At 42.6% G+C, this 20,954-nt stretch overlaps 1 protein-coding gene across 1 annotated transcript; it reads left to right on the top strand.

Annotated features, from left to right (window-relative positions):
* The first annotated feature begins 1,405 nt into the window (after nt 1-1,405).
* Nucleotides 1,406-14,577, top strand: PDK4 (pyruvate dehydrogenase kinase 4). Its single transcript, XM_037890638.2, has 11 exons — nt 1,406-1,673; nt 2,928-3,069; nt 3,280-3,351; nt 4,631-4,815; nt 6,244-6,333; nt 6,903-6,980; nt 7,742-7,818; nt 8,786-8,884; nt 9,179-9,289; nt 10,522-10,635; nt 12,067-14,577. The coding sequence occupies exons 1-11, from the start codon at nt 1,535-1,537 to the stop codon at nt 12,205-12,207; spliced, it is 1,248 nt and encodes a 415-aa protein (XP_037746566.1). The 5' UTR covers nt 1,406-1,534; the 3' UTR covers nt 12,208-14,577.
* The last annotated feature ends 6,377 nt before the right edge of the window (nt 14,578-20,954 follow it).

Consider the following 20,954-nt stretch of genomic DNA (forward strand, 5'->3'; position numbering starts at 1 on the left):
GTTATTACCCACATCCCACAGCATTAGCAGGACAGCTGGAACCTTAAACTACCTACAAAAGGAGGCAACCCAGCCCCTATAAAGCAACTGCTTCTTCCTTAAACTGCAATGGTCCCAGCTTCTTGGATTTAGCAGTATAGGAAACAGCCTCATACAGAAAACTGCCAAATACGAATTGTTATGCAGGTGGCAAGTGGAATTTACTGCTAATAATTGGTTGAGAATGCCGCATCCAGTTAGTCTGTGCTATAGCATCCTATTATTTTTGTTGCCTTGTTCTCCCCTTCTACATTTTGGTTTTTTAGACTGTAATTGCTTTGAGTCAAGGGCTTCCATTTATATTAGCATCACCCATCCCAAGTGCTCACAAATTACAAGATTAAAAAAGAACTAATAGTTTGGGGTCTTTTTTTTGACATCAGTCATGTGAGCCTTTAGGAGTCATGTTTTCCACAGCCACAAGGGCTAACAACTGTTTCTGAATGAACACCACAGGGCTCTGGGGCTGGAAGAAAAACACCAGCAAATAGTGTGAGAAGGGAAAAGGGGGAGAGCTGGCACCACTCCTAAAGTGACCAGATGTCCCGATTTTATAGGGACAGTCCTGATTTTGGGGTCCTTTTCTTATATAGGCTATTACCCCCCACCCCCTATCCCGATTTTTCACATTTGCTGTCTGGTCACCCTAACCACTCCGGCCAGCACAAGGAGGGTCCCTGCATACCTGAGGCTTCTGGAGGTGGGGGGGAGGGGGGCAGCGAGACATCAATGTTAGTGCAAAGTTTTCTTTTACTGTGATTGCATTCCAGCAGCGCCCCACTGTGCTGCGGCCCCAGAACCAGGGGACACCCGGAGCAATAGCGCAGCGCTGCCCAGCCCGGCAGCCGCCGGCGACGATGCCCCCCAGCCCGTCCCCGTGCCTAGCCCCGCCCCCGTTCTCAGAATTCTAGGCAGAGCAGCTCCGGCCCCGCCCTCGGGAATGGGGGCGGGGCCCAGAGGGGCGTGGGTCTAGCCCCGCGGATTGGCTCGCTCTAGAAGGCTAAGCTCGGCCGGAACAGCCAGTGAGGCGAGCGGTGAGCTGGGTCCCTGGAAGGACGCACTCCGCGGGAGGAAAGAGGGGGTTTGACATTGATTTGCCTCGTAAACAAGGACACTGGAGAGGTATCTAGGCAGAGCAGAGGCCCCGCCCCTCCGCCCTACCTGCGAGCCACCACCGCTGCCCCTGTTCCTCCTTCTCTGGAGTCTCTCCCCAGCGCCCATTGGGTTCCCATTGGGCACAACCGCCCCGCCCCCCCACGCTGCCGGACAATGGTACTGGCGAGAACCGCGGGCCTGTCTCATCCCAGCCCGGGGAAGGTTCTGTTGGGCGCGGTTTGCCTGGAGCCACGCCCCCTGCCGTGGCCCCGCCCCGCGGGAGGCCGGTGTGTGAGTGGTAAATAGCGCCGCACGTGAGAGGCAGCTTCAGAAGTCGAAGAGCTACCGTGGCGTGAGCTTCCGAGAGCCCGTTCCGTCACCGCACCTGCCGCGCGGGGCGATGAGGGCCGCGCGGGTCACCCTGCGCAGCGCCGCCCCTCTGGCGGCGGGCGGGGTCAGCAGCCCGGTGCCGCGCGAGGTGGAGCGCTTCTCCCGCTACTCGCCCTCCCCGCTCTCCATCAAACAGTTCCTGGACTTCGGTACGGGCCGGGGAGCGCGGGGACGGGGTGCCCGGCGGGGCGGGGGTAGCTCTCCTACCCGCCTCGGGCTCTGTGCTGCCGGCGGGGACCCTGGCCCGGGACTGGCTCCAGCTCTCCGGTGATGCCCCCGGCAACCCGCGCGCTGCCACTGGCCGGCCGGCTCCTTCCTCGGGTGTCTCGGGCTCAGGTGCGCCCCCCGCCCCCGCTCTAGAGCCACGTGGCGTCTTGAAGCCCCTGTCCCGCCTCTGCCCTAGACCCTGTCTAGGGGTTGCCCGGAGGCCCCCGCGCTCCTCTGCCGTGGGTGCGGGACGCTGCTCTCGTCGTGAGAGGGCTGCTGCGCTGACCCGAGATGTTCCCGTTATTAACAGTGTGGGGGACGGGACCCACCTCTGTCTGCTCCGCAAGGCTGGAAGTCAGCAAAGCGGAACCGTGTGGCAGCCGCTGTCTGGCGCTGACCGCTGGACGAATCCGTTAGTCCAAGGAATGGCTGAGTCTCCGATCAGGAATTGGATCATGTGTGTGCTGGCGTTGCCCGGCGCCACAGGAGTGCTCCTCTTTCCCCACCCCCCAGAGGTATTGTTCTCCGACTGGGGTAGTAAACGGAAGCCTGTACTGTTGGCAAGTCTGCAGTGAAGCTGAAAGTTCCTATGGCTGTTTCAATTAAAGTTGAATCTAAAAATATGCAAAAATATATCTTGTGCATTAGTATTGTTGATGGGGAACACCTTAAATAGCTCAACTGTCTGTGTTTCTTAAACTGTAGTGCATGTGAACAGAACAGTTGTGATTTTTATGCCAGGTCACAATATGAATGCTTTGTTCTGCAGATCTGATTTACCATCTTTAGCAGCTGTGAAAAGTTATGTTCTGGTGATCAGATTTATGGGGTGGGGGTGGATGTTGGCAGAACACCTGTAAGAGTTCACTGTTTATGTAGGCTACCTTGGCTTCCATGGGTGATAAAGAGGCAGTTCCCCCTACTTGAACTTGAAATGCAAAATGTGCCTTTAACTAGATGTCATTATACAGATGTCTGTTTCTTGCTGAACTAGGTATCCACGGCAGTCATCTAGAAAATATCTAGAGTAAAGAAGAAATAGCCAATATAGCATCCTTGATAGGTTGTTACATATTTATGCTCTTGTGCATCTGCAATAATGTAATCCTGGGATTTGAGGGAGTCTGCAAGAAACCTCTTCACACTTGTATGTTGAATACATTTTAAAACAAAAAGTAACTGTTCTTATTTTATAGGTTCAAGTAATGGATGTGAAAGAACCTCTTTCGCATTTCTGCGGCAAGAACTTCCTGTGAGGCTAGCAAATATCCTGAGAGAAATTGACCTGCTTCCTAATCAGTTACTGAGCACTCCATCAGTACAGTTGGTAAAAAGCTGGTAAGTGGGAAGGATTTTGTTTAAGCACTCAATACAGAATATGATAGAGGTGACAGAGTGGAATCTTAGAGCTATGGCAACTTATTAACTTGTTAAATAGTAATTTTGGGAGGAGGAGAACTTTTTCTGCAACTTTAACATTTTTAACAAACAGTTAAATAAGCAGCTTTTTTTTTTAAAAAAAATTTTCTTTTTGACAATCTTTTCTAGGTACATTCAGAGTCTAATGGATGTAGTTGAGTTCCATCAAAAAAACCCAGAGGACCACAGGGTTTTATCCGAGTAAGCATTTCATTTTTCATCTTCCTTTCCATGTTCCATAACACATTCAGCTTACAATGACTGACTATACTGATAACCTAGCATAGTTGAAAGACCTGGAGATTGGACTTGGTTTCAGTACAAGGCATATTAAGTGCTAACCATGTTGCAACTACGTTGGCTTGCAGTAGTGTTTTTTTTTTTTTAAAATAAATATGACATGTTGAAAGTGACTAAGCCAGTGCAATAAAGCTGACCAATTTTGATATCTCAACAGATCTTGTTTTCAGGGCCAACAAGTCTAATAGTATTTTAACTGGCATGAGAGGAGAAAAAACTTTAAACAAAAATACTCTGGGACATCCCATTCCAGTTAAAGTTCTATTGCAGGTTGAAGTACTGGTTTTGTTTTAATTCAGTTCAGGTCCTTATGAACAAATAGACCTAGATATTTCATATTACTAATATTCTAGTGTATTCTTTCACTTCACCTATGGGCCAAAAAGCCCCCTCAAACAAAAATATTGTGTATATGATTAAGACATAGGAAGTGGCTAGACATGAGAATTTTAAGGACAGGTGGCGAGAGAGAGTGTTGCATATAGATTAGGTGCTTTTTTGCAAAGTCAGGCAATTTTGCTTGCCACTTTACCTTAGCCAGAAGTTTATTTTTCTGCCCCTGGGAAAAGAATGACTTTGGCCTGGTCTACACTAGGAATTTACATCGGTATAGCTAGGTCTCTCTAAGTGTGAAAAATCCATTCCCAGAGAAACATAGGTGTACTAATCTAATGTGTGTAGACCGTACTAGGTTAATGGAAGAATTCTTCCGTCAACCTAGCTATTGCTTCTCAGGGAGATGGATTACATACACTATGGGAGAATCACTACCTACACCAATGGGAGGATCTACACTGAAGTGCTGCAGTGGCACAGCTGTGTCATTGTAACATTTATGTGAAAACAAGCCCTTCAAAGTGAAAATCATCAGAGAGATGACTGACCTTTTTATGAGACTGGTTCACCATCCAATTACTCTGATGTAAAACTGAAGTAATACATGGGTGAATCAGGCCCTGTATTTAAAAAGTAAGATCTTCTGTTTAGGTTAGTGATGAGGTCCTTCCTTTGAAGGTTATGCTATGAGGTGGCCTTAAAACACAATTGCACTTATAATTTGTTTTTAAATATAAGCACTTAGCAGCATCTTAAGTTATGGTGCAACAGAGAATTTTCTTGTTTGAAATTTGCCCATGTGCAGTCTTAAATATTTATCTGAATGTGTCTTGTGATTATCTAGCTTTATAGATACACTTGTTATGGTCCGAAATAGACACCACGATGTTGTTCCTGTAATGGCGCAAGGAGTAATTGAATACCAAGATGCCTTCAGAGTGGACCCAGTCACCAATCAAAATATTCAGTACTTCTTGGATCGGTTTTACATGAATCGTATATCCATCCGGATGCTAATAAACCAGCACAGTAAGTCTTCACTTTTCCCTTGAGAAAATGCATTGTAAGTGTTGTGGAACATGTTAAATTAAAAGTTTCTTAGAGTGTTAGAGGAGTGTCAGGTGACTTCATATGTCAGTAGTGTTTTAGTATTTTTAACTGCAGATATGAGCTAGACGAATACCAGAATATGTATATGTTATCTTAATTTGAAACTTCAACGTTAACTCTAAACTAATGAAAATGCTTGTGTAGAAATCTAGTGATATCATCCTCACCTATGAATAGACTCTTCAGCATTTCTCAGATGCAGCCACTAGGGGCTTTTTTCTTGTGGCCACAGCCTCCTGGGCAATAACTGGGGGTGGGGTGGGGAGCAGAGCTGTGGCCCCTGCCCCAGGGCCACCAGCAAAAGTTGGGCCCTGCTTTCCCCCCCTGGAGTCACAAATGCCAGATGATCAGGCAGCCAGTGAGTTCCCCATCTTCCCGGGAGTGGTGAGGCTCAGGCTTTCACCCTGGGGTGGCAGTGGCAGGCGGCAGGTTCCTGCCATGGGGCTTCAGCCTCCAGCCCTGGACCCCGGCCATGGGTGCTGGCCCTCGGCTTACCACCCCACTGCATCACCCGTGGCCCCCACTGTCTCCCTATCCACCTTCTCATCCAGGGCTCAATTTGTTCCCTGGCTTGCCAGGGCTGGGTAAGTCTGCTGTGAAAATTGATATTTGTATGTTTTAGTTTCACTTTTTACAGCCTCCCAGCTAGCTAGTAAGTCTGCTGTGAAAAGTGATATTAACAAACATTCAGTTACTTTTCACAGCAGCAGACTTACTAGCTAGCAAGTCTTTAAAAAACAGGCAACCAATAAGCAATAGAAATAACAAAGATGAGAATGTGCAAAGGACCTTATTTGTGTTTCTATTCTGATTAGGTGCAGTAAAGAATAGAGATAACTGTACATCATTATTGAGGCTGCAAAAAAAATTCTACATAAATAAATTAAAATGATTTGGACATGTATATGTGCATATTTATTTTTCCCTCCTAAAGTTAAGTATTTTAGGAAATATTGTCAGAGTGGCCACCAGCAAGAGTTGGTGGCTGCACTCTGAGGCTACCAAAAAATTTGTTGAGAACCCCTGCTTTAGATGTTGATCCACTAGTAAAAAAAAAAAAAAATTAGCATAGTTTGTGCTTATCGCAAAGACAGTAGTTCTCTCGGCACCAAACCCTCCCTGTCTTTGACTCTTGAAAAATCTAGACTGTTTTTCCCATTGGATTTTTTTTGGGTGGGGCGGGGAAGGAGGAGGCCTGAAAAAAATCTCCAGTATCTGAAATTATTACTTGCAAAAAATAAAAGCAATATTTTCCTGATCAGAGTATGTGAATGTGAACTGACTTTTTTCATAACTTGTTGCTTACCTGAAATGAAATATAACATAACATTGGTTTATCTTAAACAGCACTTCTTTTTGATGACAATACCAACTCAGGTCATCCACAGCACGTTGGGAGCATTGATCCATGCTGTGATGTGGTGGGAGTGGTGAATGGTATGTACATTGTTAAATCAGTAGGCTCTCTCTTCATGGTTAGCACTAACTGTTTGTTTGCAAGTAGTTTGACATGCAGACAAAAGATGTGCTTATGTGGGGTGCTGAAAATGACTTATTTTAAGTGCCTGACAGTTATCAGCTGTAGACTAGCTGATCTCCTCCTGGTTTTAAAGAGGGTGCAAAATAGTAGAAGAATTTAAGACATAATCAAGTATTGAGTGGTAGATGAGGTGGGAGCAGTCCATGACAAATCAACACCAGCTGTGTGGTGGCAAACTTCTATCTTTCACTCTCTAGGCGTCTGATCTACAAAACTCAAATTATGCTGGAAAACCTAGCAATGCTGTTACATTTGCATATTTAGGCTTAACTCTTACTACATTCATCACATGATGCATATCTGTTATAAATATTAATGTTAAAACATGCATGTTTACATATTACAACACACCAGATATGAATGTAGTATGAAGTGATATGTTGCCAAAGAGAATAAATTGCTATATTATAACATTTCACTTTACAACTGCATACACTTACTTTTGTAAAATTAAAAAATATTACAGATGCTTTTGAAACTTCCCGGAGACTCTGTGACCAGTATTACTTAGCTTCTCCAGAATTAAGTCTTATTGAAGTGAATGGTAAGATAATGGCTTAATCTCTTATTTGCAGACTAATAATCCTTATCAATAGCCAAACTGACTTCTCTAGCTCTTAGGAGACTCTTTCACTCAATCTCTTCTGAGTGCTTTTGTCAGAGTAGCCATATATGGCTTCCTCTTTAATCTTGTTTACCAGTTGGCTAGTCTCATGTTTGCTCCTTTCCACTTCTTTAAGGTCCTCCAAATTGCATTTTTCACCTCAGTTGTTGGAATCCAAGCTCTCTGCATTTTGGTTCCATAAGATAGCACATTGGCTTTCTGACTCTCAAATATGAACTTTTTTTTTGAGTTGTGGTTCTTGCAACTGCTTCAGAGAACATACTTGACTTGTGTATATATTAAATAGCACAAGCACTGGCATATGATGGCAAGGAATAAGCTCTCTTTACACTTAGAAAGTGGATGCAGGCCTGGAATTGAGGAACTGTTGAGTTCTAATCCATACTCTCTGCATGTGTCTGATTCTGGGCAGTTAATTCTTGCCCACTCCAGAAGAATGCTAAAAACTGAATGATGTGCACAGTCACTTGAAAATAATTCAGTGGTGTTCATGAAATAATGCATTGTGAACAAGTTGGTATATGATGTGCTCTTGAGTGAAAGTCTTATTTTTCCCCCATTTCCTTATTTACTATAGCATGACCTCGTTTGCTTACAATAGTTGATTTGGGAAGCAAAACCAACAAAAGAAAAGCCTTAAAACTGGGGAAATCTTTTTCTTTCCCTCCCCTCCCCCCCAGGAAGAGTGCCAGGACAACCCATTCACGTTGTTTATGTTCCTTCCCACCTCTTCCACATACTGTTTGAGCTCTTCAAGGTTTGTAAACCCATGTTTCTGTTATGAGCATGCCATTGCCCAGTTCTGTGAGCATGAACTAATGTGTTTCAGTCTTTAACCAGATTTGGTTTTAGTTTGTCTTGCCTAAGATCAAGAACTATAGCTCTTCTCACTAGAGGAAGGGATGGTAGCAGCAGATAGGGATGTAGTGGAGATTTGGGGTGGAGGGGGATATTATGCCCTTTATTAATCTTGGTCTTGCGAATTCTGGAGTTTCCATTTTGTCAGTGAAGTTAGAAGGGCCTCATGGTATCTGTCATCCTTGTGATGCACAGAAGGATACGCAAAGAGAGGAATGGGAAGCACCAAATGAGCATGCGTCCCTGTCTAAACATCTTAGTTATGTAAAATACAAGATTGGGGAGTGGAAGAAATAAAAACCCTACAGTCCCTACCTCACATATAATGGGAATGTGTGCTCTTGAAAGAAAAGCGAATGTGGCAGCAACAAAAATAGACCAAGAGGTAATGGGATTGAAAAGATGGTGTGTGGCTTGTTTGGGTTAAAGCACCTAGGACTCTTCAGTGACCACTGGGCATGACTGTTGTCTTGGAATCTAACTACAGCTTTCCTTTTTAAATTTATAATGTCTAATCTTCATGTTGGGCAGGTACAGCTTAATTTCTGATCTGTATATTGGAGTGCCCTTTCCAATAATTAAACCCCAAATAAAATGTCTGCTTTGGGAGTCACTTCTAGATGCAGGTTTTCCTTCAGTCCCACTATACTAAATTGCTAAGAACATTCCCCAAAGACCAAACAATTAGGGGTAGGGGGAAAGTGTAGTCAACTCTTTCTAACAAAGACCTGGTGTGCACTTGGGAAGAGGGAGGTGGGGAGAGGAAGGAACCACACCAGAACCTACTATCTGTGGTGCTGTAATAGTGACATACAGTTAATTGAGCCAAACTCTTCTGATGATGGTGATTACCTTAATTTCCATAGAATGCCATGAGGGCAACAGTTGAACATCAGGAGAACAATTCGTCTCTTTCTCCAGTTGAAGTGACTGTCGTTCTAGGAAATGAAGACCTGACAATTAAGGTAATCTTATATATATAGTTATATTGACTGCAAGAGCCCATAAATGAAATAAAGACTGAATATTCCACAACAAGTAGCAATAGAAAAGCTTGCTGACTTATAACTGTAGGACAAAGTTAATATCTACTAAAGAGTCTTTAGTTGAAGATTACTTTAGGTGGTTATTTATCAGAAATCTAAGCTTTTGTGGTATCTAATCAGGAATAACTGATGGGTTACTGGTGGATGGGTTCAGCTGCTAATGTTCAATGCTATTTCTAGTACAGACTTACAGTTGACTAATTTTTTAATCAGATATCTGACACAGGAGGTGGTGTTCCATTGAGGAAAATCAATCTCCTGTTTAGCTACATGTATTCCACAGCACCAAGACCAGTGTTGGATGACTCTCGTAATGCTCCTTTGGTAAGATCTGAAATCTACAGTAATTTTATAAAGGAACACTGCAAGATAGAGTAAAGTACTTGGAATCTTCTCAGAGTCTCACTGCTTTGTGAGATAGTCACAGGTGAATTGAACTTCACAATAAAAAAAAATACACACTTTGTTGGAATGGGACCAATGGCATTCTAAGGCTTCAGCATTTTTCTTCATTTGTACCTTTTAAGTCTCTCCCATCTCCACTTTAGGCAGCTTTTTACTGTCTCATACCCTTTCCATTTAAAAAAATCTCTCGCACATTAGGCCTTTTTTTTTTCCACCTAAAGTTAAGAATGACCTCTGGTGCGAAAATGGTGAACAAAGCAACTACGTGTTACAGGGGGCAGTCTTTCAGTGGCTTCTGCTCCCTCCTTGTGCCCCAGTCCTATGTTAGTAACCTTTAGGAATACCGTTCAAATTGGGCTGTGTGTCTTGTTTTAAGAATAAGTTAGGTTCTCCCAGCAGTGATTGAGACTAGCTTGGATGCGCTTCTAATGACTGTTGGCTCAAAAGTGGAGATGTGTTGGTTGCCTAACAACCTGTGGACATCTCTATGCTAAAATCCCTCTCCTCTCGAGCCGCAACTTGAAGGAAGGAGCAATATTTCAGTGATCTCTGCTCCCGATCCTCACTCCTCCTCATAATAATATCCCGATAGGTTTTGTTGACAGCAACTGAGCCAATGTTTGCTGCCAGGAGGAACAGAGTAGAGGCCATTGCAAGGGTTCCCTCTTTGCTTTTTCTCTGAAGCGACATAGCCAGCCATTCTGCATCTTGGTTCTCTTCCCTCACTTGCACTCTTAACATCCCTGCCCCAAATTGGGACCCTTTAGGAGACAGGCTTAGAACAGAAGCTTCTTTGCCATCTTTTCAGCTCTCCGCTTCTGCCCTATATCTGGTTTAAAAAGAGAAGACATGGCTGGGGAAACTTAAATACAGTATGTAAAAGTGAGAGGTGTAAAATATATAATTCCCCAATTGAAGACTTGGACTGAAAGATCTTTCAACGTGTTTTATGATTGAGGATGAGATTAACTTTTTTCATAAAGTTCCAGTGTTCTAAATGAGGCTTCCTTGTTAACATTTTTTGTGGGGGAGGGAGAGAAGCTCTGCAGTAATTGAGACGTCCGGGGACCTAAACGGTCTCCCTTGAACAGTCGTCATGCTCTCTGGAAATGGAAGAAATTTTTATTTTGATGTATTGTACTTATTTCTAGGCTGGTTTTGGGTACGGCTTGCCAATTTCTCGTCTATATGCTAAATACTTTCAAGGAGACTTGAATCTATATTCTATACCAGGTTACGGAACAGATGCTATTCTCTACCTGAAGGTATGTGCTTTTGTTACATGAAAGTAATATTGCTGATCACTTATCCCACTTAATTGACATTAAAGTGTGGTTCTACACAAGTGACTGACTGAAGGCCTAACTTGGCCTGCAGACCCTCTGTTGCTAGTGAGCTAGAAATTACTCAGCTTGACTGTCAGAGCTGAGGGTAAGTTTGTAGTATAAATAGAAATTGCACTAGTTTTCAGCTGGTCCAATTTACACTGGTATTTGAGGCTGCGGGCCTCCTTCCCCCATACACGTTAAGTAGAAACTTATGGACTGAGGTGCTGGTTGGAATTGAGGCACTAAAAGTACAAAGATTCAAGTGGCAGATCTTCACTGATCATTGTCTTCAGCAGTGAGAAATCCAGCCTTATAAGGAAATATAAATAGTTGTTACCAGTAGCTTACCTGTTCAACAACTGTTGTACAGATGCTGAATTCTGGGTAAGTTAAATACTTCATTATGTCAGATTCTTCATTAGATAAGAGTCCAGCCTACTACATACACCAGGTTTCTGCAGGTAACTATAAAAACCAAAGGTTTTTGGTAGTCCATGCATCTGTTTCTGAGAGGTACTTGTGCTGACTGTGTCACAAAACTTACTTTAAAATACAATTATCAAAGCACAACCTATGAAATGGGTGTGTGTGTGTGTATATGTATATATATATATATGTGTGTGTGTGTATATGTATATATATATATATGTGTGTGTGTGTATATGTATATATATATATATGTGTGTGTGTGTATATGTATATATATATATATGTGTGTGTGTGTATATGTATATATATATATATGTGTGTGTGTATATATATATATATATATATATGTGTGTGTATATATGTGTGTGTATATATATATACACACACACACACAAAGTGTTCCACTTTACAATAACTTTTTATTTATACCATCCAAACCTGTCTATTCATCATAGAATCCTATTGTATCTGTAAAATGGGGTAAGATGTACTAAATGCCCCTTCAGGTCTTGTGAGAAAGGAGCTGTCCTGCTATATCCAGGATTATCTTGATTTTTTAAATCGCCCCAAAGAAGTCATGTCATATGCAGAACACAAACCGGTTCATGGCCTGTAATATCTGACCGCAATATGACTTGACACTTAATGACAACACGTCTTTCTCCTGTCCAAACTCTCCATGGCAAACCTAAGCACAACAGCGCACAGTACTGTGGCTTGTTGCAAATGCAAAAGACTAATGCTCAAATGACTATTAATCCAAGTATGTCATTATCTATGTAACTGTAGTGTCAGTGGCTCAGGTCTCAAACTTATTGTTAAATATATATTGCTTTGATTTTTTTAATGGTATATTTAGAACTCTTATTGTCGTGGAACAGTGGCTTGAAAGAGATCATTGAATAAGTAATTCCTGTATTTTTTTTGTTTTGTGTTTAGGCTCTTTCAACAGAATCAGTAGAAAAGCTCCCTGTGTTCAACAAGTCTGCCTTTAAGCGTTATCAAATGGCTACAGAGGCAGATGATTGGTGTATCCCAAGTAAACCAAAGAACTCGGAGAGGCAAAGTGCAGCTGTGTGAAAGAAATGTCAGGTTGTTAGAAGGGAATCAAACTGTCTCTTCGATCAGGACTAATGCTTGAGGGCATTACTCTACAGCTCCTTCCAACAGGTCGTGGAACAGAAGGAATCTGTCAGTCTCTTGGAAGAAGGGAAGGAAAGATCATGCTGCAGATCTGGAGGTTATAGTCTAGACCAGGGCTGGCCTTATGGGTGGGCTACATGGGTGACTGCCCTGGGCGCTGTGGTCAGTGGGGCACCATCAGTGCTTAATTTGTTCCGGAGCTTGCCAACTCTGAGCCCCGCCACCTCTCGGCAGGGCAGTTCATAGCCCCAGCACCTCTGGACTGCCGGTCAGCAGCTGCTGCTCTCTGGCCACCCAGCTCTGAAGGCAGCACTGCCAGCAGCAGTACAGAAGTAACGGTGGTAGTATTATACCATCCCACCCTTACTGCTGCATTTCTGCTGGCGGTGGCATTACCTTCAAAGCTGGGTGGCACCTGACCAGCAGCCACTGCTCTCCAGCTGCCGTGGTCAAGCAGCAAAGAATGGGGCAGGCCTGGGGTGCAAGCCTACAGAAAGGAGCTCTGGGCAATGTGAGGGGGAGGCAGCAGGACCCAGGGGGAATGGGAGCTCAGGGAGACAGAAGGGGCCGGGGCAATGGGGGGAATAGATGGGGAGGCAGTGGGGGCCAGGGGCAATGGGGGGGTAGAGGCCAGAGGAACCAAAATACAAGTTGGCCCAGGGTGCCATTTTCCCTGAGGCTGGCCCTGGTCTAGACTGCACGATTTGACCTGTACCATTCAGTACAAAGAACCTAAAGATGGGTATATCTTTCAGTGTTGTTGCCCTTACCAAAAAAGGCACATAAGAAGTTCAGATTAATACTTCAGTTTTTCAGGCACATGATCTGAGACTTGATGTAATAGATATATACAGTTTCTGAACCATGTTTAACTCTTGAACCTCTAAATGCTGACAAATGTCAAGTAGCTATTTTTTCTCCCAGAACAGTCACTAGAGCTTCACCATCTATTATGCAACTCTGCAGTTAGGTGCATATATGGGTGTACAATATTGTCCTATTCAGATCCACTTTAACATGACGGCAGCAGCAGGATAGGAACCTTAAGGTGTAGCAGGTTGGTAGCCATGTGTGGGTCAAAGTATCTTATGACATTAGAAAGTCCTATTTTTCTCCCTGTACTTCCCAATGATAAATGTTAAACAACTTTTATTCCAAAAATAGCTTTATTTGATTATTTTTATTGCCCTGAATGGTGGTAGATTTGGTGCCATTTTCAGGAATTGTTTGTTTTTTAAAAAAACCTTGAACGCAACTTGCTTGGTAACTTGGAGAAGGCTATGTGTTTGTATCTTGGGGAATGCTTTTGACTGTGACAGACATAATGACACATGTAGCCTACATCTTTGAACTGTAAGGGCTGTGCCAAATGTTTAGGCTTGGATTTTTCAAAGGAGCCTAAGTATAGAGAATCCAGTACTTCACATGAACAGCTAGCATCCATGCTCAGTTGTGGGATGGTTTTGTAATGCAGATCATCTTGGCTAGAAACAGAGCGCGCGCCACTAAACATTCTTGCTGTGGACATCAGATTTTATTTAATTCTTAATCCAAGCAATAGTAGACTGTTATACTACCTTGCTCAGCAGAATGAGTTTTAACTGGTACTGCATATAACTGTACTGTACAGGGTTTTTTATTCCATTAGTATAGATTTAGTCCATATGTCTAGTAAAATTTCAGAGATGTTCCACCTTCAATATAGGGATGAAAAAGTTCCTCTTCACTGTGTCACAATGCTTCAGTAGCTTATAAATCTCGAATGCTAGACAAGGTCATGAAGTGCACCTAGACATAGTCTCTCCTTTCAAGTAAACCATTAAATTTTGGCTCTTTCTCTAGGCTCATTAATGCCTGAGCATGATCTGTGTTCTCATGCTCTTTAGCACTTTTTGTAATATATAACCACATGTCCCCCTGGAGAAGAGTACCTTTATTTTCAAAACATCATGCACACTTTTATGCTGCTGTGAACAATGTTAATACTTGCAGGTGGAAGTATTCTGGACTGCATTATCTTAAAGACTATATTTGAATTGTAGGGCAACTTCCTAATGCTAAGTGAGTCTTTAGTACCAACTCTTTATATCCAAAACACACTCAGTGCCATAGGTTGATATCAATATGGAAACCATATCAGCCTTCCACAAAGAGTCTCTTTTGTATTTAACTACTTGAGGGTTTTACTACTTTGCACTAGACACTTTTAGCTGTTCTTGAATTTTGTTTTGAGGATAAGGCTTCTGATTTTAAGTCTTGTACTGTACAAAAGTGATATAATTTTGTAATAAATATTTTTTAAACTGACTCGTTCTTTCACTTCATTATTGTGGTGGGTCTGCTCAGGGTGTAGCTTTGTTTGCGTAGGTTGTAGAACCTCCATTTGTCAGAAGTTGTAAAGTAAGCTTTGCAGAATATCAGCCCGAATATCAGCTAAACTGTTAGCTATTGTTTCACTCTAAGAATGTCTTGCTCTGTCAACAGTTTCTAAAAAAAAAAAAAACTATTTCAGCAGACTGGGTAGGGAGGATTAAACTCAGTGAAACAGTAGTGTTTTCTTTTTAATAAGGTCTGACGGTGCACAGCCACTTGCAGTTAACAAGGCAACTCTTTGCAATTTGAGCATTTACACATCTGCCAATTTTAAGTGTTTTCCTTATGGTCTGATCTAAAATACAGTGGCCCTAAAACACATCATAAAAGGTAAGTGACCACTTGCTTTCCCTTAGGATCTAGACAAGAAGAAATCAATGAAAGATGCAACTATACAAGATCACCACACAATGGGGGAGAAAAAAGTCTCAATCCAGAAGTCAGTAGAAGGGTGCATCAGTCAAGGCTTACATCTCTCCTGGGCCACTTGCAACCAGTCCTCCAGGCGCTTTCCAGAGCTCTTTATATGGGGCATTCTCAAAGTCTTTCATAGCATGAACCACTTCTGGATTTAAAAAAAACAGATACTGCCGCAGGGATTCTGTGATTAAGTACAGCTATTGCTTACATGGTGTCATAGGACTCCCCCCCCCCCTTTTTTTTTTTAATTCTCAAAGGAAAGCTGCACAACACCTTCAGAAGATGAGCCTGAGAGCTTAAATTCATAACTTTGCTAGGTAGACTGTCTGTAACCCACTTAATCTCCTATCATCCCTTTTTTCCCCTCCTTTCCTCACTGTGACTGGAGAGGTGTTAATAGGCCACCTCACCTTGAGTTGTCCCTTGGAATATGTATTAACTACTTATGTTAAACAATGTGTTTCCCCCTTGCATTTAGCTGTGCTACTCTGAGTGCATTTCCTAGACCTGAAGAAGAGCTCTGTAAGCTTGAGAGCTGGTCTTTCTCACCAACAGAAGTTGAGCCAATAAAAAATACTGTATTACCTCACCCCCCCTGTTTCTCAAATATACTTTTGGGGGTTTTAGGTAATGGAGTGGTTGGGAATAAAGACTAGCAATGCCACCACCCCATTACTAATACATTTGTAGTGCCAACTGAATAAACATAAAACCTATGAACTAGGACCCTATGCTGTAGGAACTGTATAAATAACAATGGTGGTCCCTGCCCTAAAGACCTTGCAATCCAGGTGTGGGGCAAGAGAAAACAGATGGTGACAGGTGGGAGAGCACAATTCTACTGAGATATTACTAACAACCCAGATGTTGTTACTCCACTATCCTTAGCCATAATACTTATAGAATCAAGCATCTTGCTGATTGGTGTAGCCACATGTGTTCTTAAAAAAAAAAAAGTGACCTCTTTAGCATAACTGCCAAGAGAAAGTGGAAAGATGCATCAAAACTAGCATTTACTGAGTGATTTAATAAAAGTCAGTGCACTACATGAGTCTGAGAGAACAATAGAAGGAAAAACTGGGTATTTTTCCTTAAAATAACTGAAGAAAATAATGAGCATATTTTGAATTTGTCCTCCAATGTTGCTGTTTATCAATTATCACTTTACCCTCAGTCTCTTCTACCTCTGGGAAAATGTTATATTTGTACAATATAATTATTGATTTAAAAAACATTGACTAGGTTAACTTTAAAAATCAAACACAGCAGTTCATGATGTATGGAAAGCTATCATCTTCTGGAGCTAGTTCTCTATCCAGTTTTCAATGCAATGTGGCATGTAAGATATACATTAAATTTTTTCTTAATATTACTTTTCCATGTGAGCAATTATTGTAGCTGCCAAAGGAATAGTATGTTATAGCATCTGGGAGGTGAGGTAATGTACTTGAATGAAGAGGGAGTTAGCCATGAGACAATCTCTCTATTAAGATGGGGTTCACTCTATGGGGAAAAAAAACTGAGAATCCATTATCTAGTATACTTTCTACTTCCTATATCATTGACTTACTACTTTCTATTACCTCACATGATGAAAAATAACCAAGTTTACTAACACAATGTTGGGGTAAAAACATTGTTTCCATTAAACTAGTAATATTTGCATTAAAATATTTCTATTGGTCTGAATTTTCAATTCCAGAAGTTTGGTTTTCATAACCTTAGCGATTTGACCCAATACCATTCATTTAAATATAAATTTCATAGCACATATGCTCCACCACTGGTTGTGTCTGTATTTCCACTAATGGTCCTTATTTTTAAGCTGTGTAGTTTCCATTAAAACTTGCTCTAGGAACTTGGCCCTCAGCCCAGAAGAGAATGGGGTGTAAAGGTTTTTAAATACTTGAAGATGGTTTTGAGAAAAAAACACGGTTTTCTTCTTGTGTGCTATAAAAGGGAGGAAGGCTTCTGAAAGCTAGAGAATAAATTATCATCTCCAACCAATGCTGAATTGTTCAGAAGCCATTGTTTTTAAGACAGAGTGCAAACCTACTGTAATGTTCACCGATTTAAATCACTGCTGAGCTAAAAAGCAACTTGAACTGAGAGAAGCAGTGGGTCAGGTAAGTATTTAACAGGAGATTTTCAAAGGCACAGATGGGAGTTGGGTAACTAGCTGCCCTTTGTGCCTCTGAAAATTCCAGCCTTCATCTGCAAAAAACTTTGGAACTGTATTATTACGTAAGCCTTTATGCTTTCAAATTGCTGAATGTACATTAACAATGGGTACTCAGCCTTGCCGGATAAGGTCCTAATTAACCACCTTTGTGGCATGCAAAGAAATTGGAAAGAGTGGAGAAGAAAGTTTGTGCATGTGCAAGACTAATTTTCTAAGCCATTTTATATAGGGGAGGATGTGAATAATATTATGGTAGTATTAAAATGTGAACTCCACCCCAATCCTCAAGGGCCTTAGATGCCGCAGAACTGGTGTAGTTCTTCTGTGCAGCAGGGGGAGGCAGGATTTCTGGAGTCTAGGGAGAGGGATCCAAACATCGTGTGTGTCATAGAGCCATGGTCAATGGGCTGGCCCCAGAATCCCTGGTTTCAGTGGAGCCTACACCCTCGCCCTCTGCAGAACAAAGTCTATAGCAGCATCTTCCCTGTGCAACTTCATGGCTGCTGTAGTGGCAGGAGAGCAACTTTGCTGCCACTCCATGGTTTGGGGTAGGAATCCTGACATACACATATATTAACACCTACCCCAAGCCCAACTACACAGGTGTGGGGCAGGATTTAGCCCTTGATAAATATACATTATTACCTGATAGGCAGCAATATCCCTTTTAGTTCTGGGTCAATGAGACAAGTGATCTGTTTTTAACAGGTGCATAGATGCATATTTTGATAGGTAGAATAGACTTAGGTTTTTACATTTACTCAGTTTTTTTATTAAGGGAAAAGGCAGAATATTCTCAGAAAACTATCAAACATATTTAAGCGCTGAGGCAAACTGTCCAAAATCAGGATGTTTGGACATAAACTCATCTCAGTTCCCCATCTCACTGTTGTTAACGTTATTGAAATGTTATTAAAGTGATTCTATCAGCATTTTGCAATTGTACCCTGCATCCCTCTGGAACACAGGTAGTAGAGAGCTGCTGTGAACAGCAATCTAAAAATCCAATGTCTCATCGGGGCTCTATGAGCTGGTGCACTGGGGAACAGGACCCTGGCTTCACTTCTTCCCCATTCCCTTAGGGGTGCAGCAAGCTCCTGATTCAGCAACATGTCAGAGGCTCCATTGAAGCCCAGGGGATTATTCACATACTTAGAGATAAGCATGTGCTGAAGTTCTTTGCTGGAGCAGTCTCTGCACCCTCCTGGCCGTTCCCTCCCTTTGCACTCACATAAGGGCGTGGCACAGTCAGCATCCTGATGCCATCAGCAAACCATGCCAACTCACTGTTTGTTCTCTTTCCTTTTGCTTAGCCAGCGTTTAATACATGAGACTTTGTCCCTTACCCTGTTCCGATATATTTTCCTTAACAGTCTTACAAAGAACCTTATCAAAAGCTCATTGAATAGCTCAGCAGCAAATCATGTCACCTTTATCTAATACTTTACGATCCCTACCAGGCTAGAGAAGTGAGAATTTCCCTTACAGCAGCAATGATGGTTTGGCATTATCAGGTTATAATTCTCCAAGTGCTGCCCTAGTCTGTTTTAAATAAAACTCTCAATCAGTTTGATCAGAGCAAAAGGAGGACTCAATGGTGTGTGATCCCCAGTGTCTCTCTCTAGGTTCCTTGTAAAAACAATGGAACAAGAAAAAACTCCTTTTTTGTGTGAGCACCTTTGCATTTGCCTTTTACTCTCTCAAACTCCCTGAAGCTCAGGGCACTTTTTCTAATGTCTTTGAAATAATATCTGAGACTTCCTAACAGTGCAAATGATTTCTGCAAATATATGCATTTTACACGGAAAATCTCCACGATGGGGCAAAATCCATCCCTCACTCAGGTCCCTTTATGCCATTCTGGTGGCTTTTAATGGGAACCAAAACAGTGCTCAAAGAATTATCATAGAATCATAGAAGATTAGGGTTGGAAGAGACCTCAAGAGGTCATCTAGTCCAACCCCCTGCTCAAAGCAGGACCAACTCCAACTAAATCATCCCAGCCAGGGCTTTGTCAAGCCAGGCCTTAAAAACCTTTAAGGATGGAGATTCCACCAACTCCCTCGGTAACCCATTCCAGTGCTTCACCACCCTCCTAGTGAAATAGTTTTTCCTAATATCCAACCTGGACCTCCCCTACTGCAACTTGAGACTATTGCTCCTTGGTCTGTCATCTGCCACCACTGAGAACAGCCTAGCTCCATCCTCTTTGAAACCCCCCTTCATATAGTTGAAGGCTGTTATCAAATTCCCCCTCACTCTTCTCTTCTGCAGACTAAATAATCCCAGTTCCCTCAGCCTCTCCTCATAAGTCATGTGCCAGGACCCCCTAATCATTTCCGTTGCCCTTCTTTGGACTCTCTCCAATTTGTCCACATCCTTTCTGTACTGGGGGGCCCAAACCTGGATGCAATACTCCAGATGTGGCCTCACCAGTGCTGAATAGAGGGGAATAATCACTTCTCTTGATCTGCTGGAAATGCTCCTACTAATGCAGACCAATATGCCATTAGCCTTCTTGGCAACAAGGACACACTGTTGACTCATATTCGGCTTCTCACCTGTAATCCCCAGGTCCTTTTCTACAGAACTGCTGCTTAGCCAGTTGGTCCCCAGCCTGTAGCAGTGCATGGGATTCTTCCATCCTAAGTGCAGGACTCTGCACTTGTCCTTGTTGAACCTCATCAGATTTCTTTTGGCCCAATCCTCTAATTTGTCTAGGTCACTCTGGACCCTATTGCTACCCTCCAGCATATCTACCTCTCCTCCCAGTTTAGTGTCATCCGTGAACATGCTGAGGGTGCAATCCATCCCATCATCCAGCTCATTAATGAAGATGTTGAACAAAATCGGCCCCAGGACTGATCCCTCGGGTACTCCCTTGATACTGGCTGCCAACTAGATATCGAGCCGTTGATCACTACCCGTTGAACCTGACAATCTAGCCAGCTTTCTATCCACCTTATAATCCATTCATCCAGTCCATATTTCTTTAACTTGCCGGCAAGAATACTGTGGGAGACCGTATCAAAAGCTTTGCTAAAATCAAAGTATATGCCATGTCTTCAACCTTTAATCTTTGGTGCAGAGAAGTGAATGGAAGCATATCAGAAATGGGAGGGAGAGTGGCCAGAGCGCTCTGCACTTCTGCTACTCTGGACTGCAGAGCATCCCATTGGTAGCTGGGGGGAAGGTTCATAAGTTAAAGCAGCTCAGGGGTTGCTTTAATTTATGCCATGATTGTGCCCCAGAACAGCCCAGCATCTGGGAATACAAAGGTTACTAAAGACACCTTTGCTTCCACTCCTTCTCCTAAATTTAGCCTTCTGTGCTGTGCCTCCATAAGAGGCACATCAAGACCCTGGCTTTATATCTTCATGAACCACTGGGATGGATGGGTAATTCAGGGAGAGCAGAGAGCTCGAGAACTTCCAGAACACATAATTTAAAATAATTTGAAATGCCATTAGCCACAAATGAAAATCGGGGGTGACAAACCGCTCCTTTGGAATTTTAGTTAATGATAATAATACCTAGCTCTTCTGTAGCACTTTTCATCTATAGGTCACAAAGTGCTTTACCAAGGAGGGCAGTATCATTATCCCCATTTTACAGACAGGAAAACTGAGGCACAGAGTGATTTTTTTTTTTTTTTAAGTGACTTGCTGAAGGTCACCCAGTTGCAGAACCAGGAATTAAACCCTGGGCC

Source organism: Chelonia mydas, chromosome 2, assembly GCF_015237465.2.
Source record: "Chelonia mydas isolate rCheMyd1 chromosome 2, rCheMyd1.pri.v2, whole genome shotgun sequence".
Classification (NCBI taxonomy): Eukaryota; Metazoa; Chordata; order Testudines; family Cheloniidae; genus Chelonia; species Chelonia mydas.